Source organism: Tenrec ecaudatus, chromosome 9 (genome assembly GCF_050624435.1).
Source record: "Tenrec ecaudatus isolate mTenEca1 chromosome 9, mTenEca1.hap1, whole genome shotgun sequence".
NCBI lineage: Eukaryota > Metazoa > Chordata > Mammalia > Afrosoricida > Tenrecidae > Tenrec > Tenrec ecaudatus.
Genome location: NC_134538.1, coordinates 105,304,914 through 105,322,193, shown reverse-complemented (window position 1 = coordinate 105,322,193; position 17,280 = coordinate 105,304,914). Strand labels below are relative to the sequence as shown.

Genomic DNA, 17,280 nt, shown 5'->3' with positions numbered 1-17,280 from the left:
TGTTTATTCCATGAACTCCTTCTTTTAATTCGATTGATTTGTTGATGGAGAGCAAAATATACATCCTGTAGGGTTTTCGACATTGTGACTTTGACTGTGCTTCTTCATGTGTTCATTTTCTCCTAATATTTCCTTATTATCTGGCTTGACTACTTCAAGTTCAAAGTTTTTCTTTTCTTTTTTGCAAGAACACTTGATGTGTGGACTTGTACATTTCTTATTTATCACATTAGAAAGCAAAGGAAATCTATTGCTACATTTTCATTGATGTTAAAATTATCAATTACTTCATTAGATTTCTCTATGATATTTTACCCATCAACCTTTCAGGGGATGCTTTTACCATCAACTGATGATCAATGCATACTTTCATTAGAAATATTTTCTAACCTTTAAATGCATGTATTATAACCCCTGGCTATGGGCAAAGAGACACCTGATTGGTCGTGGTGCTCTTATATCAGTCAGGGGCAGAGCAGACTGGCAGCCCTTTGTTCATCCTAGCTTGATGCCCAAATCGTGGCCCGAGCTGTTTCATGCCTAGGGCACATAAAAAAATGCATGTATTAGTTAGAATTCTTTTGTGATTACTTCCCATACCCTGATTAATTCATCTATCATATAATTATTAAAGGATATAGGACAAATATTTTCTTTTTTTTTATAAGCAATGAAATAGTTTTCCACCTTTCACATTTGTTGAAGAATTGTGTGTATTTGTTCTTATATATAATTATGATGGCATAGATTTTTAAGTATTTATTGGTTTGGATCATTATTTGTTTTGATGTTCCTATTATCTCCTTTTAGGTCAGTGGGGCACCGCTAGCATTCATCTCTTATCTTTTAGTTTGTTTGCTTGCTTTTATACAAGGTGTGTTCATTTTTAATAGGTCTTTGAGATATTGGAAACTAATAAAAAGAAGAAAAATTTAAATATTATAAAGTTGAATGTGGTTCTGACTAGAAAACTTTTTAATATATTCAAACCATTGAATTATTGGTACATGAACTATATGTCAATAAAATTCTTTAGAGACTTCCCAACAAGATGCCGCCCCAGTCATCAGCTTGCATTGGAAGCTCCATGGAGATCAGTGAATCTGGAGATAGGGAGGTCTCATGGAGGATCTGAGTCAGATGGTTAATCTCTGTGACAACCAGAGTGCTTCCCTGAACTTGGAAATGCACCTATACCCGCTCTGGATCCCCAAAGATCTGCAGCCTGGTGAAAGGGCTTCCCCAGCCTGCACTGCTGAGGATATTACCCACAGCCAGCATCCATCAATTGTCTACCCAACGGGGGCTCTTGCAGCCATGGTTGGATCCCCATATGGCTGCTGTCTGCTCACAGATTTCCCTGCCATGCCCAGGACCCTCCTGCTGTCTGTGCATGACCTCTCCTTTCATGGCTACCCTTACCCCATCAGCACGTGGCCTCCCCTGTCACCCCCTGCTGCCCACATGTGGCTTTCCCTGCTGTTCCTGGCACCCTCCCACTATCTGCCAGTGTCCATACACCACCACCCCCCACCAAGCCCACCAACCTCCTGCTGTCCATGTGCAGCTCCACCCCCACCTCCCATTGCCTCCTGCTGCCCTGTTGGCCCCCTGAAACCTGCACTTCCTGAAAGAGCCATCCAACTTGCCCTCCAAAAAAGGGAATCCAAGTTGGCTATGGAGAGAGTAAAATTCCAGGAGACAATGCAATGGCCTGACCCCTTAGTGCAGTTGGTTACAGGCAGTCTGCCGAAGCATTCCTACCAAACTCCCAAAGAGAAATCCCATGGCTCTTTGACTCCTGGGAAAATGACTCCAAAGTGAAACGCAGACATCAACCTGCCTCAACAGCCTCAATGAAAAAGAAGAGAAACAAAATACAAAGTCCTGAATCTAATGATGTAATGAAGAAGCAGACATTGATCTACCACAGAAAGAAATCTTCAGAATGCTGCTTGGAGTCATACGGGATATAAGGGAAGCAACACAGAAAAAGGATGAAACAAAGGTAATGCATCAAAGGGAAATACAAGAGTTAAGAGATGCGGTGACAAAAGCAAATAACAAGTTAACAGACTTCACCGACAGAGTAGAAGAAGCAGAGAATTGTAACAGTGACCTTGAGGATAACCAGGAAGGGAAAGACAAAAGGGAAAGATTGTCAAACAAGATAACCAAAAAATATGAAGAAAACTTGAGAACAACATACAATCCTATGAAGAGGAACAACATTAAAATAATTGGAATTCTGGAACAAGACACAACAAAAAAGTCAACTGCAAATATAGCGAGGGAACTAAATGAATGAGAATCAGGCAACCATTCAGGAAGCAGAGAGGACACCAACTAGACTGGACCCCAGTAAGAATTAGCCAAGGTATATAATAATTAAATTATCCAACTTTGAGAAAAAGTAGAAATTCAAAAGAGCAGCTAGGGGGGAAAAGGCAGTCACCTATAAAGATACTCAGATAAGAATATACTCAGACTGATGGGCAGATACCATGAAGGAGTGAGAATGGAGTAACATCTTCCAAAAGTTGAAAGAGTACAATAACAACTCAAGAATCCTCTATTCCACCAAAATATCTATAAAGATAGACTGGGAAGTAGGAGTCCTCTCAGATAAGGAAAAAAATCAAAGAATTTATTAAAAGAAACCTAGTGCTATAAAAAAATTATTTCCAACCCACTTTGGTCAGAACAACATTCACCGAGCACAAATAGGAGACCACCACATAGAGCAACTCCACCCAGAAGTGAACACACTGCAACAGCCACAAGATAATATTGGCTCAATGATGGAAAGAGGGCAAGAATGAACCCCTACACACACAACACACTTAAGGAGGGAGGGAGGAAAACACCCAACACAAAAGGCATGAGATAACATCAAAGACTCCCCAGATGAATGTAATAACTCCATATATCAATGGTTGAAACTCATCTATCAAATGACAAATATTGGCTTAGAAAACATAACCCATCAATCTGCTGTCTATAAGAGACAAATCTCAAGTTTGCAGAAAAAAATGGGCTGAAAATTAAAGGTTGGAGAAAAATATACCAAACAAATAGCAATTAAAAAAAACACGGGCTGCAATCCTAATTTCTGAGAAAATTTATCTCAAGGTGCAAGCTATAACAAGCGATAAGGTGGGCATTATATAATGTTCGAGGAATCAGCAGACCAGGACTAGAAAACATAATAAATACATTTGTACCCAATAAGAGAACTGCAAAATTTGCCAATCAAACTCTTCAAAAGATGAAAACAGAAATCACAAGTTCAACAATCATAGTAGGTGACTTTAATACACCACTCTCTGAGAGAGATCACTGGAAAAGAAGCTTAACAGGGAGGCTACAGAACTGAAGTCTACAGAACTGAAGTCTACAACTATGCAACTTGACCTGATAGACATTTTCAGAGTTCTCCACCCAAATGCAAATAATTCACCTTCTATTCAAGTGCACATGGCATATATTGAAAATAGGCCACATGCTTGGACACAAGTTGAACCTGAGTAAATTCACAAGCATAGAGGTCACTCAGACCTCCCTCTTGGACCAATGTACCACAAAGCTGGAAATCAACAAAAGGATGATCAAGAAAATAAGGGGAAACAATTGGAGGATGACTAACTCTCTTCTGCAAAATAAATGCATAAGTTCCATATTAGAGAGAAAATTAGGAAATTTTTAGAAACCAATAAGAATGAGAATACAACATACCAAAACTTTTGGGACATAGCAAGAGTAGTTATCAGAGGAAGTTTGGTAGCAATAAATGCACACATGATAAAGGAATAGAGATATGATTGATATGCTGTCACAAAACCTCCAGTAATTAGAACAGAGTCAATGGAATAATTCTATTAGGAGCAAAAGAAAAGAACTAATAAATATCAGGGCAGAGTTAAATGAGTGGAAAAAAAGAAAATAATACAAAAAAATCAACACAGCAAAAACTGGTTCTTTAACAAATCAACAGAATTGACAGATCACTGGCATACCTAACCAAAGAAAGGAAGGTGCAAACATCTATTCAACAGGATGAGGAGTTAAACAGGGATAATTACAGAAGCCCTTTGTGAAGTTAAAAGGCTAATTACACAGTACTATGAAGGTCTGTACTCCAATGAATTCAACAACTTAGAAGTCATGGACAAATATTTGGAAAAAAAACGATCCCTCCCTAGATTATCCCAGATAGACATCAAGAACCTCAACAGACCCAAACAGCACTAAACAATAGAAGGAATAAACAAGGTTATCAAGGGACTACCAACTAAAACAAACCCCAGGCTGGAAGCCTTCACAGGAGAATTCTACCAAGCATTCAGAGAAGACCCGACACCAATCCCACACAAGCTCTTCCAGAGTATAGAAAAAGACAGTAAACTCACAAACTCTTTCTATGGAGCTGTACCACTAATACCTAAAGTGGAAAAGGATTTCACAAGAATTGAAAAGTACATAGCTACATATCTCTAATGAACATCAATGCAAAAATTCTTAACAAAATATTGGCCAATAGAACACAAAAGTATATAAAACCAATAATTCATCATGACCAAGTGGGATTCATTCGAGGAGTGGTTCAACATCAGAAAGCCAATCAACTTTATTCATCACACTGACAAGAAAAAGACTAAAAACCACATGATAATATGAATAGATGCAGAAAAAAGCATTCAATAACATCCAGTACCCATTCCTGTTTGAGACACTCAAGAAGATAGGAATGGATGGAAAATTCCTCAATATAATACAAACTATATATGAAAATCCAACAGCTAGTATTAAAGTCATTGGACAAAATAAGGAAACAATGCCACTGAAAAGGGGAACCAGACAAGGTTGCCACTTGTCCGCACTTTTATTCAACATTGTGCTGGAGGTACTAGCGAATAACATAAGGCAAAGGAAAGATATTAAAGGTATTCATCTGGGGAAAGAAAAGGTGCAACTATTGTTATTTGCAGATGACATGATTCCATATATTGAAAACCCCAAAAGCTCCACAATAGGAATGCTGGAAGCGATAGAGGAATATGGTAGATTGACAGGATGCAAGCTCATCAAACAGGAGTCCATTGGATTGCTATATACATTGATAAAGTCACAGATGAGCTTTTAAAAAAGTAGTACCCTTCACAGTAGCCAAGCACAAATTATCTAGGAATATACCTAACAACAAAAAAATTGCACCAAGAAGACTAGAGAACACTATTACAGGAAAACAAAAGAGACCTCCACAAATGGAAAAATATCCCGTGTTCGTGGGTTGGAAGACTCAATATAGTAAAGATGTTAGTTCTACTCAAGGCACTATATAAGTTTAGCACTATCCCAATACAAATACTACCATCTTTTCTCAAAGAATTAGAAAACTGATGACCAACTTCATATGGAGAAGGAAGAAGCACAGAATTAGCAGATAACTCCTCTAGAAGAAGGATAAAGTTGGAGGGCTTACTTTACCTGACTTTAACATCCATTTTACAGCTACAGTGGTCAACACAGCACAGTACTGGTACCATGACAGTTACTTAGACCAATGGAAAGAACAGAAAACCCAGAAATAAAATCATGAGCGTACAAAGAACTGTTCTTTGATAAGGGGCCCACAAATATCAAATGGGGAGCAGATGACCTCTTGAATAAGTGGCGCTTGAAAAAATGGATAGCTACCTGCAGAAAAATGAAACAAAACCCTCACCTCACTCCATAGACAAGAATAAATTCAAGGTAGATCAAAGACCTCAAGGTAACTCCCCAAACTCTTAGGGCCATCATGAGAGAATTGTGACAAAACTGAGAACCTTGGCACAGGGAACCTAGGCTACGAGAAATTGGAAAGGACACATACACAGAAGAAGCACAAATTGACCAGTGGGATATCTTAAAGATAAAACACCTGTGTACATTGAAAGACTTCACCAAGAGAATAATAAGAGAACCCACAAACTGGGAAATCATCTTTAGCAATGACCCAACAAACAAAGGGCTTATTACTGAAATCCACAATACTTTGCTAGCCCACAATAAGAAAAAAAACAAATAGCCCATTCAAGAGGTGGGCAAAAGCCCTGATCAGAAGTTTCACAAGGGCGGAAACTCAAATAGTCAATAAGCATGAGAAAATGTTCCTGATCTTTAGCCATATGGGAAATGCAAATTAAAATAACTATGTGAAACCACCCTCAAAGATAGACCAATTCAAAAAATCAGAAAGCAACAAATGTTGGAGGGGGTGTGTTGAGATAGGAACTCTCATCCACTGCTGGTGATCTTCTAGGTATGTACAGTCACTATGGAAATCTATTTGTTGATACGAGTAGAAATGATACAAAAACAAATGGAAATCTAGCTGCCATATGAACCAGTAATCCCTCTAGTGAGCATATACCAGAAGAAGTAAGAAACAGTCCATGATCAGACCCCTGCACTCCAATGTTCAACGTGCCACAATTCACAATCACAAAGAATTGGAAACAACCTAAATTTCCATTATTTGACCAATGCATTTTAAAAAAAGTCTCTGGTATATGCACACAATGCAGTACTACACATCCCTAAAAAGCAGTGATGAATGCATGAAGCATATCATCTCATGGGAAGATATGGAGAAAATTATGCTAAGCGAAGTTAGACAAAGGCAAAGGGCAAGTACAACATAAGTCCACTGATGTAAGCACAAAAAGCACAATGGGCATATAAATATATTTATATGTTACATTATTATGGTAGCAGACAGACTTTGGGCCTCTAATTCTTCCCTCAACACAAGAACACTTTGTTCTAATAACCTGGCACTTGGTGATACCTTCTCAACACTATCGCTGAAGATAAAATGGGTGCATAAGCAAATGTGGTGAAGAAAGCTGAGGGTGCCTAGCTATTAAAAGATATAACCCCTGGGGTCTTAAAGGCTTGAAGTTAAACAAGCAGCTGTCTATCAGGGAAGCAACAAAGCCTACATGGAAAAGCACACCAACCTGGGTGATCATGAGGTGTCTATGGGATCAGGTACCAGAAGATCAAAAACAATTGTATTGATGTGATGGAGAGGGGTCAACGTGAAGACCACAAGCCCATCCGTAGACAATTGGACCTCCCTCACAGAAGGGTCACTTGGAAAGGACGAGTCAGCCAGTGGGCAATATAGCACCAATGAAACATTACTTTGGTTCTTTATTGCATCCTCCCCCACACTCCCCTGTTTCACCTCACAAATCCTGCTAGACTGGATTATGTACATCAGTACAGATAATTGCTTTGGACACATAGAAGCCAGGACAGATAATCCCCTCAGAAACAGTCATGGGAAAAGTAAAAAGACAAGGGGAGGGAGAGAGAAAGGAGGAATTGATAGCAATGATGAATATATAATACCCCCTGGGGGGATGAATAACAGAAACGTGGGTGAAAAGATAAAATGGATAGTGTAAGATATGAAAAAAATTATATATATATAATTTATGAAGAGTTCACGAGGGAGGAAGGGTGGGAAGGTGGGGGAGAGAGAAAAGAAGAGGAGCTGGTAATAAGGGCTCAAGAAGAAAGATAATGTTTTGAAAATTACAATGGCAACATATGTACAAGTTTGCTTGATGTAATTGATTTATGGATTGTTATAATATCTGTAAGCGCCCCCAATAAAATTATTTTAAAAAATAATAAAATAAAACTGTTTACATAGTTTTGAAATGTCTGAAAATAATTACATTCTGTGTATAATTATGCACTATTTAATATTTATTTAGTTGCAGCCGGTTTGTTTTGTTTTTAATTTCTCAGGTAATACCTTTCTCCTTTAATTTTGGTTTTTAATTATCTAGAATACTTAAATGATCTAATATAAAAACTTACAGCAAGCATATTCATGGAAATTTCTTTTCCATACCAGTCTATACCTTGTGACCTTCCCTCTGCCCAGAGGCAAGTAGTTTGAATGTCCTCCTATCACTTGGGAGGCTTTTGTATACATGTGTGTCTATTCCTATTGTACAGGACTGTTCTTCTTAAGATAGTCTTGAAATCAAGTTACAACCATATACAGGGAATTTAATTTCACTCATTATTTATCCAATCAATGCCCAAATTGATTCGTATCTCGTTTGCTTCCAGTCTTCAGCAATTCTGAATAATGCATCAATCAATGTCCTCAGGCATATGTAATTTTGTATTCTTGTTGCAATAACTTTGGGAAGGATTCTTAAAAGAGAGATCGGCAGAGTAAAGGGAGAACTCTTTGACGGGGGAGCATAGTGTTAAACATGTCAATTTTGTTAAGGAATTTTAAAAGTACATAGAATAGAAACAATGCAATAGAAATATTTATTAAGAGCTCTTTATTGTGGGATTTAAATAATTAAATTCATGCATAGTTTCTGATAATGTAAATAAAGCTCTTAATACAAAAAATTTAACAACAGCTTTAGTAGGCTTTAATCCATTATGTCTTAGAAAACAACAGGAAAAATTTTAAGTCATCTATCAATGTGGAAATACAAACATATAGGGGTGGTTATATAAAGATAGATAGATGCTAGATATAGATAGATAGACAGACAGACAGATAAAATCATTCCTCTCCCCCAGAGGAGAATATTTCTGATTTAGTTTTTAATACAACCAAAACAGTTGTTATATTATTGCTTAAATAAATCCCTTTACTCTTGTTAGCACAGTCTAACCCAAGAAAAATGAGGTTTCAGAACGTATTGCCTAAATAATGGGACTTGAAGTATTTTTTAAAGTGGTGGTGATCATGCAACTTTTCTACTTGAGACCCAACATAATCCAACTTTTAAATAAAAAGTGAACTGTGTAGTTTCCACTTTTGTGTTGTCCATTCATGTTATAAGCACGTGATTATGTGGTTATTTCACTGGCTATTATCTTCTGAAATTAGGAATATTAGCGGTCCATAGTGTGTATGTGTATGTGTGGCTCCGTGGGAGAAAATCAAGGCTTTCTACTCCTATAAAGTAGTGTCGTCTTGGTAACCCTTAAGAGCAGTTCTACCCTGCTCAATATGGTCAGTATGAGTCAGAATCAACTCGATGGCAGTGAGTTTGAGTTTTTGTTTGTTTGTTTGAGTTCCAGTAAACAGGATGTTTTTTTTTATTTTAAGCACTACAAAATCCAACCTCATAAAAATATAAACAGTTGAACAGTAAACTAAAATTTTTTGATTCACATTTGAGTAGTAGTTAATGATGTATAAAAAGATACAAATATAAAATGTAACTTTTATCAATAAAAATTGGTAAAAACATATCTGATTTGTTTCCCTGAACTACCATATTATTCCTTCGGACATCTCCATAAATAATATAAACATTCACAAAATGACATTAAGGAACAATAGTCAAAATTGGATCTTCTGAGTTTTCGGGTTTCTATTAACAGATAAAGCTCTTTGGGACTTCCTTCTCTCCTTCAAGGCTAAAGAAACAAAGAAAGAACAAAACACCTTATATCTCCAATATGCAGTGCATCATAAATTACCACCTTTGGTATACTTACAACTTCACCTCATTTCCTTTTAAGGATTATAAAGGCAAATATACTCTACATTTAGCTAATAACATTGTGCTTTTAAAACACAAAGAGACAGCTATATATATTTATAGTATAGAAAGATCATTAGAAAATTCATAGAAACAATAGAATTGAAAGGTAATAGAATTTTCCCAAGAATGTTTTGAATCTTCCTGGCCATTCAGACTATCTCAACTCATAACCACTCTGTAGAACAGCATAGACCTACTCCTTGGCCTTTCCAAGGCTCGAAATCTTTATGGAACCAGATTGTGTCTTCTTTCTCCCTGCAGCAGCTGCAGGGTTCAAGTGTCTGCCCTTGCTCTTAGCAGCACAATGCTCGACACAGTGCATCCACCTGGGCCCATACATGGACTTAGTCATGCCCATGTGTATAAAAGGGGACATCAAAAAGATCATGGAAAATGAAATTAAAGGATAATTCCCATGAACTTTTGGAACTTCCCTTATATATGTGTGCATATGAATATATGTAAGCATTTTGGCCAATCAGTACAACAGTGTAATGTATATATAAGTGGTCTAGAAATAGCAAGATACTATTGGTGAACTAAATATATAAAATATAATTCTGTCTATAATCTAGTTATTTAAAAACAAAATCAGAAAAAATTCACTGCCTCTTTTGCAAACTCTTTCCCATCCTCTATGCTAACAAGGTCGTTGCCATTTCCTCCACAGCCAGTGTAGGAGAAAGGCTCACAAGCTTTGTGTCTTGAATTAGCATAATAGCAAGTCACGTTGGCAGAACACAGTCCCTCATCTTTTGGACTGTAGCAAAATGATGAATCTTTATGAAATATGGGAAAAAATTGTAAATGCTGTCATATTGGAATTAGTAAAGTGTGATGATCACTGAAGTGATTCAAGGAAAGCTAATCCCATTGAAGTTTCATTCTGAATCCAAAAATATTGAGCTAAATCATTTTAGGAAATGTGCTCAAATTAAATGGATGCGCTACATTTTAGTAATGCTAAATTTTCATAAACCAGAAGACATTTTCTGAAGTTCCATTTTGCATAGTTTTGAATAAATGGAAATTCAACCATAGCTCACTGCCATTGAGTCCATCCCAACTCATCGCACCGCACAAGACCAGGTAGACCCACCCCTGCGTGTTTCTGTGACCACAGGAGGAAAGCGACTGGTGCTTTCCGATTGCTCCCCTTGGGCTTAGCAGCTCAATGTGTAACCACTGTACCGCCGGAGCTCGACTCAGCCGCAGAGGTGAAGTCAAACTAGACTAACTCTCGAGAGCTAGGATATGACATGTTTATGTCAACGTTCTGTGTTAGCACCTTTATGTTACCTATTTTAGTCACCATCTCGCCCATTATTAGCGAAGAACAAACAGAAAGCCAACCAGCTCCCACTCATGGCAACCCGCTTCGTGAAGAGGAGAACTGGCCCGTGGAGTGGTCTGACGGTGACTTTCCACGCCTAACCCGAGTCTCTCTACACTTGCACCCCACGGACTCCTGCTCAGGGGCGCGTCCCCGTCCCGTTGACTCGGATCGAGGCTGCAGTGTTTCTTGAAGCAGACTGTGACAGCTTCCTCTCAAAGACTCACTGCCATTGAGCCAGTGCTGACTCACACCTACTAGAAAATAAGCTAGACATGCCCGTGCCTTTCCAGAAATGTACCCGTGGACAGTAGGAGAGTATTTCCTCTTCCTCCTGGAGATTTCAAATTGCTGTCCTTATGTTCAGTCATTCAACTTGTAGCTGCTCTGCCACTAGGGTAAGCCATGTTTTTGCTTATCAGCCCATAAAAACCCATTGCCTCTGCTGGCATGCCCAAAGAAGTAAAGTTACTTGTACTTGTGCTTGCTTATTTGGGCTTAACTGTGCTTACCTACTGAATATAGTGAGTGTTGAACACTTTCACATTTTCTCCACATCAGAGATTCTGCTTCTAGATCCTGTCCATCCATCTCTCTTACAACCTCATGTCAACTTCCTATAGAATCAGAGGCTCTTTTTTTTTAAAGGTCGTTTTATTGGGGCTCTTATAGCTTTTTAAAAAAGAATTCATTTTACTGGGGACTCGTACAACTCTTATCACAATTCATCCATCCATCCATTGTGTCAAGCACATTTGTACATTTGTTGCTATCATCATTTAAAAAACATTTTCTTTCTACTTGAGCCTTGGTATCAGCTCCCTCCCTCACCAACCTTTGATAATTTTTTTTTCTCTTTTCTTCTTTTACATTTTATTAGGGACTCATACAACTCTTACCACAATCCATACATATACATACATCAATTGTATAAAGCACATCCATACATTCCCTGCCCCAATCATTCTCAAGGCATTTGCTCTCCACTTAAGCCCCTTGCATCAGGTCCTCTTTTTTTCCCCCCTCCCTCCCCATTGCCCCCTCCCTCATATGCCCTTGGTAATTTATACATCGTTATTTTGTCATATCTTGCCCTATCCGGAGTCTCCCTTCCCCCCTTCTCTGCTGTCCCTCTCCCAGGGAAGAGGTCACATGTGGATCCTTGTAATCAGTTCCCCCTTTCCAACTCACTCACCCTCCACTCTCCCAGCATCGTCCCTCACACCCTTGGTCCTGAAGGTATCATCCACCCTGGATTCCCTGTACCTCCAACCCTCATATGCACCAGTGTACAGCCTCTGTCCTATCCAGCCCTGCAAGGTAGAATTCGGATCATGGTAGTTGGGGGGAGGAAGCATCCATGATCTGGGGGAAAGCTGTGTTCTTCATCGATACTACCTCACACCCTAATTAACCCATCTCCTCTCCTAAACTCCTCTATGAAGGGATCTCCATTGGTCGACACTTGGGCCTTGGGTCTCCACTCTGCACTTCCCCCTTCATTTAATATGATATATATATATACATATATACACATACATATATACATATACACATATATACACATACATACACACACTTATATCTTTTTTTTTTTGCATGATGCCTTATACCTGGTCCCTTGGGCACCTCGTGATCGCACTGGCCGGTGTGCTTCTTCCATGTGGGCTTATTTGCTTCTGAGCTAGATGGCCGCTTGTTCACCTTCAAGCCTTTAAGGCCCCAGACACTATCTCTTTTGATAGCCGGGCACCATCAGCTTTCTTCACCACATTTGCTTATGCACCCATTTGTCTTCAGAGATCCTATCATGGAGGTGTGCAGTCAATGATATGATTTTTTGTTCTTTGATGCCTGGTAACTGATCCCTTTGGGACCACTCGATCACACAGGCTGGTGTGTTCTTCCATGTGGACTTTGTTGCTTCTGAGCTAGATGGCCGCTTGTTTATCTTCAACCTTTAAGACCCCAGTCACTATCTCTTTTGATAGCCAGGCACCATCAGCTCTCTTCACCACATTTACTTGTTCACCCACGAATCAGAGGCTCTTTTCACATTTATGATTCCTAACAGGGCCAGAAGACTCAGTAAACTAATATGTGTGGGTTTTGATGAAAAGTGTGTGCAGTTGTTCACTATAGCTTAGTAAGAAAGCCTGTATCTATGATGCTTCTAAGTAATCCGCGCTGACCCATTGAGTGATTTGAGCTTACGGGGTGCTATGGGACTGAGTAGAACTGCCCACGGGGCTTTCAGGGTGGAAGTTCGTGGAAAGCAGACTGCCTCATCTGTCTCCCACAGAGCAGCTGGTGGGCACCTTCAGTGTCAAGGGCTTTAACTACTGAGCCACCCCAATTAACCATTGGTAACTTTTCAGCTATACAAACAATAAAGAAAGCACCAGCAACGATCGTTGTCACTCCATTAAACCAAGAATTTTCACAATCAGTAAAATATAGCTAGAGTCTCTGCCAGACTCTCCCTTTGTTGTTATTTAAAAAAAAAACATTTTTGTAGTTACCTATGTCTCTGCTATGTATGTTGGAAAATGCCTGCCTTGTCTCAAATAAATATTAACTACTGTCCCAGTAATCCACTGTTCCAAGAATTGCAATGGGAAAGAAAGGGGAGGTAGGGAATGTGGAGAAAGAAAAGAAGGCTGCTTGTGCTGCAATGACTATAGGGGCCAACTAAAGGCCTGGGAAAGCAGTCTCTCCGGTTTCACCGTCTCACCTCGACATTCTGCACGGACTCTTATGGCTCACTGCTTTCCTACAAACCTGAGGCAAAGGCGTGCATTAGTAAGCACTATCTTCTTCATGGTGTCTCTGTGCTTTGACAACAACTTTATGAGGAGGTTGAATAATTGAGAAACCCTTCTAAAGGTACAATGGAGAAGAGGGAGGCAGGACAACTTTGAATGGTGACTCGGTCACTCTCCAGCTCTCAGGACTGACAAGTCATTCAGTTCCCCCAGCTGCTCTCCTCCCATGTGAAAACAGGGGTGCTAATACTTCCTCACAGGGCAGTGAAGTGAAGATTAAGGAGGAGCCCTGGCGGTATGGGGGTTACACAGTGGACTTTGAGACTCAAGGTCAGCAGTTCCAAACCCCCAGCAGCTCCCTGAGAGAAAGACTGGGTTTCCTACTACCATAAATGGTTACAGTCATGGAAACCCATAGGGGGTTGCTATGGGTCAGCAATGACTCCATGGCAGTGAGTTTGTAGTATAAGTGAATACACCCAAATTCAAACAATGCTAACTTCTCATCAAAGTATTGACTTTTCACCCCAAAGTCTCAATAACGAAATTTCATATGAACACCAAAAACTCACACTTACTTCTCTTTGGTGCACAGGATCCCACACATGAAGCTTTATCTGGGAAGCTGTTCTTACTGCCGAGGCAGTTACCAGACTTGGCTTTTTCACATGTCATGGATTTTAAGTTGAAGTAGTACTGGCCTCTGGGATTTTCACATGGTTTCTCACTCACTTCTGGCCAGCAAATTTGGGGAACTTCTAGGAAAAGGAGGGCAGTTAGTAAAACTTTGTCTTATTACTCTCAGAGACGTTTTTGGAAGAAACACCTGGAGGAAAATCATCATATTTACTACCAGTGTAATAAACTCCCAGATACCAAAAACCAAACCCATTGTCTTTGAATAGCCTCCAATTCATGGTGACTTTATATAGTATTTCCCAGACTGTGGATCTTTATGGGAGCAGGTAGCCCCATCTTGCTCTCTGGAGTAGCTTTCGGGCTTAACAGTTCAGCTCCTAGGAACTGTAGCACCAGGGTTCTTTAAACACCCCAAGAGTTTCTAGTTAGTAAAACTTTTCTAACCGCATAGATCCAGATCTGACTTAGCTGTGATAGATCTTTCAAGTCCAAATAAAAAAATCTGTTTTCTCTCAGTGTGTTAGACTAGGTTGACTAGGGAAACAAACCCAAGACACTCATTCGCGAGTGAGTGTCCTAGCCCAGTTCAGATCGAGTCCATAAGTCCGACATTAGCCCATATGTCCAATACTAGTACAAAAATTCTTCTTCAGACTCATGCAGTCACATGCAATGATGCAAAATGTAGGAAGATCACACGATGATGGGTACAGTCTTGTGGCTCCAATGGTGGTGGAAGCATCTTAGCACTGGTGTGGGTCTCCACGTGGGTCCTCCAGATCTGTGAGCATGACTCTCCAACAAGCAGGAGCAGTGAGAGACAGATTCTCTCAGAGCTCAGTAATTCTCCACGTGGTTTGTCAACAGGAATAAGAAGCAGAGAAGAGGAAGTTTCCAGAATCCTCATGAGAAGGCCACACCCATAAGAAAGCATCATCAGGCTATGGCCTGATTGACAGGCTAGACTCCATCCCTACACTCACGGAAATGAAATTATGTAACCACCATAATTGGGATGTTCCCTTATTATTGTATATGATGATAACCAAAGTATATTCACAAAAATACACATTTTTCCCTGGCTCAGTTAAATCCAAGTTCTGTTACTTGTTTTAACTGATTAAATAAAAATAGAGTATAAAAACAAAATGAAACAGATAAAATACATGTCACAGTACTCTCCACTATATCCCTTAGCTAATTCAAGGTATGTTTGGTTTTCAGGTAAAAAAAACTTGTGCTTTTATAATGCACAAAATTCAAATTTAAGAATAAAACCCATCAAGAAATATTTCAGACTGACATTTCATCTGAACTAAGAATATGTTCTCAAGGAAGAATACCATCCATGGCTTTCACATGAAAATAATGTGAGACTTGGGTATTTGTGGCCCCATCAATGGTGAAGACACAAATCTTTGCCTGAGTTATTCACAGGATTATTGAGTTAGGCAAAATGTTAATCAAGAGAGAGGATAAATATTAGTGGTTATTAAAAGCATGTCATTAGTTTGAGCAACTCAATGCCCTTGAGGTATATTTAGTAATTCAAAAAATGTGGGTGAAACATACTTAGGCAAAATAAGATCTGCAGAGTTAGCTGGGCCTCCAGCAAGTGATTCCAATGGAAGGGGGCACTTACCCTGGATCCGCCAGCAGGCTTTCTTACAGGCACTTTGTGTTCGGAAATTGTTGGCATTTCCCTGACAGCCCCCATACCAGAACCGCTGGCAGCTCTGCATGTGCCTGTCATAGTAGTATCTGGCAATTCGGGCTCTGCACGGTCCTTTGCACTTGGGTTGGAGACAAATCTCTGCATTGTTGTCTGCCAGAGAGTCCCCAGAGAGGAAAAGACAGGGGAAAGAGTCAGTCACATTTTCAGGGAAGGAGAGAGGGACTTCACAGGGACAGCCTCCTCCAAGAGAGAAAGTGGAAACTTCCCAGTGGCTCCTTGGGGCTCCCCAGGAGCCTAGAGAAAGAGCAGAAACATGCCTACAAAGGGCACATTGGGGCACATGGGAACACTGGGGCACTTGGGGGTACTGTCTCCCACAGGGTATTTTTGGTTTTAGAAGCAAAAGTGGCTCCTCTATGGGGCAACATACCTGCCGGAGAAGTGGCAAAATTGCCCAGGGCAGTCCCAAGCAGAGAAAGAATCAGCAGCACCAAGAGGCCAAAAAAGCCCATCGTGCTGACTTCAAGTGCACCTGTGAGCAAGGTCCTGGGACTGCTCCTGGCAATAGAAGGGTGCTCGGAGTCCAGCCTGAGGCAGCCTGGCTACCTGAGCAGTGAGTGCTCTATTTATGTGTGGTGAGTGTCCTCCTGACCCCTGACAGGGTGGAGTGAGTTTGTACTGAGTCCAGTGCCTCTTCTCTACCAGGATGATGGAAAGGGTGTGCAGGTGTGAGGAATTCCCCACCATGTTCAACTCTCCAACTTTCTGTTGTGATGAGGCAAAGGTTCACAGGGTGTGCTCTGTGTCAGTGACGAGAAATCCACAGGGTAGAAGGAAAGACCTAGAGGTAATTGCACAACCTAACAACTGCAGCATTAATTCCAAAGGCCGAGACCATGTCTTGAAAGTGAAAGTGCATGGATTTGAAGAGAAAGTATTAAAGTCATGGGCTCATGATAGTAGATCCTTTAGCTATGGTCGTTACACAATTTCATGTCAGCTTGATATATAAGAATGAAGTGGGGAGTCTAGCCCGTCAATCAGGTCACTGTCTGGGGATCCCTCTTTGTGGGCGTGGCCTTCTCATGAGGACTCTGAGACTTCTTCTCTTCCACCGTGGAGGCCAGGCACACTCTCCCTCTGCTTTGCCTTCTTGTGGACAAGCCACATGGAGCCATGCTGATGGGAACCAGAGCCCTGGAGATGGGTCCACTGCCATCAGGCCTAGAGGACTTTCCACCCACCAGCCTGTGATCTTCCTGCTTTCAACATCGTTGCATG

At 40.2% G+C, this 17,280-nt stretch overlaps 1 protein-coding gene and 1 non-coding gene across 2 annotated transcripts; one reads left to right on the top strand and one right to left on the bottom strand.

The window, feature by feature from the left end:
- The first annotated feature begins 409 nt into the window (after positions 1-409).
- LOC142457653 (small nucleolar RNA SNORA48) lies at positions 410-553 on the top strand. The gene has a single exon (XR_012786352.1). It is a non-coding gene; the product is annotated as a small nucleolar RNA SNORA48 (small nucleolar RNA).
- Positions 554-9,382: 8,829 nt separating this feature from the next.
- On the bottom strand, positions 9,383-16,511 carry TFPI2 (tissue factor pathway inhibitor 2). Its single transcript, XM_075557349.1, has 6 exons — positions 16,430-16,511; positions 15,967-16,149; positions 14,264-14,443; positions 10,206-10,366; positions 9,526-9,535; positions 9,383-9,459 (listed from the first exon to the last, which is right to left on the bottom strand). Exons 1-6 carry the CDS (start codon positions 16,509-16,511, stop codon positions 9,383-9,385), a joined length of 693 nt encoding a protein of 230 aa, XP_075413464.1.
- Positions 16,512-17,280: the final 769 nt, after the last annotated feature.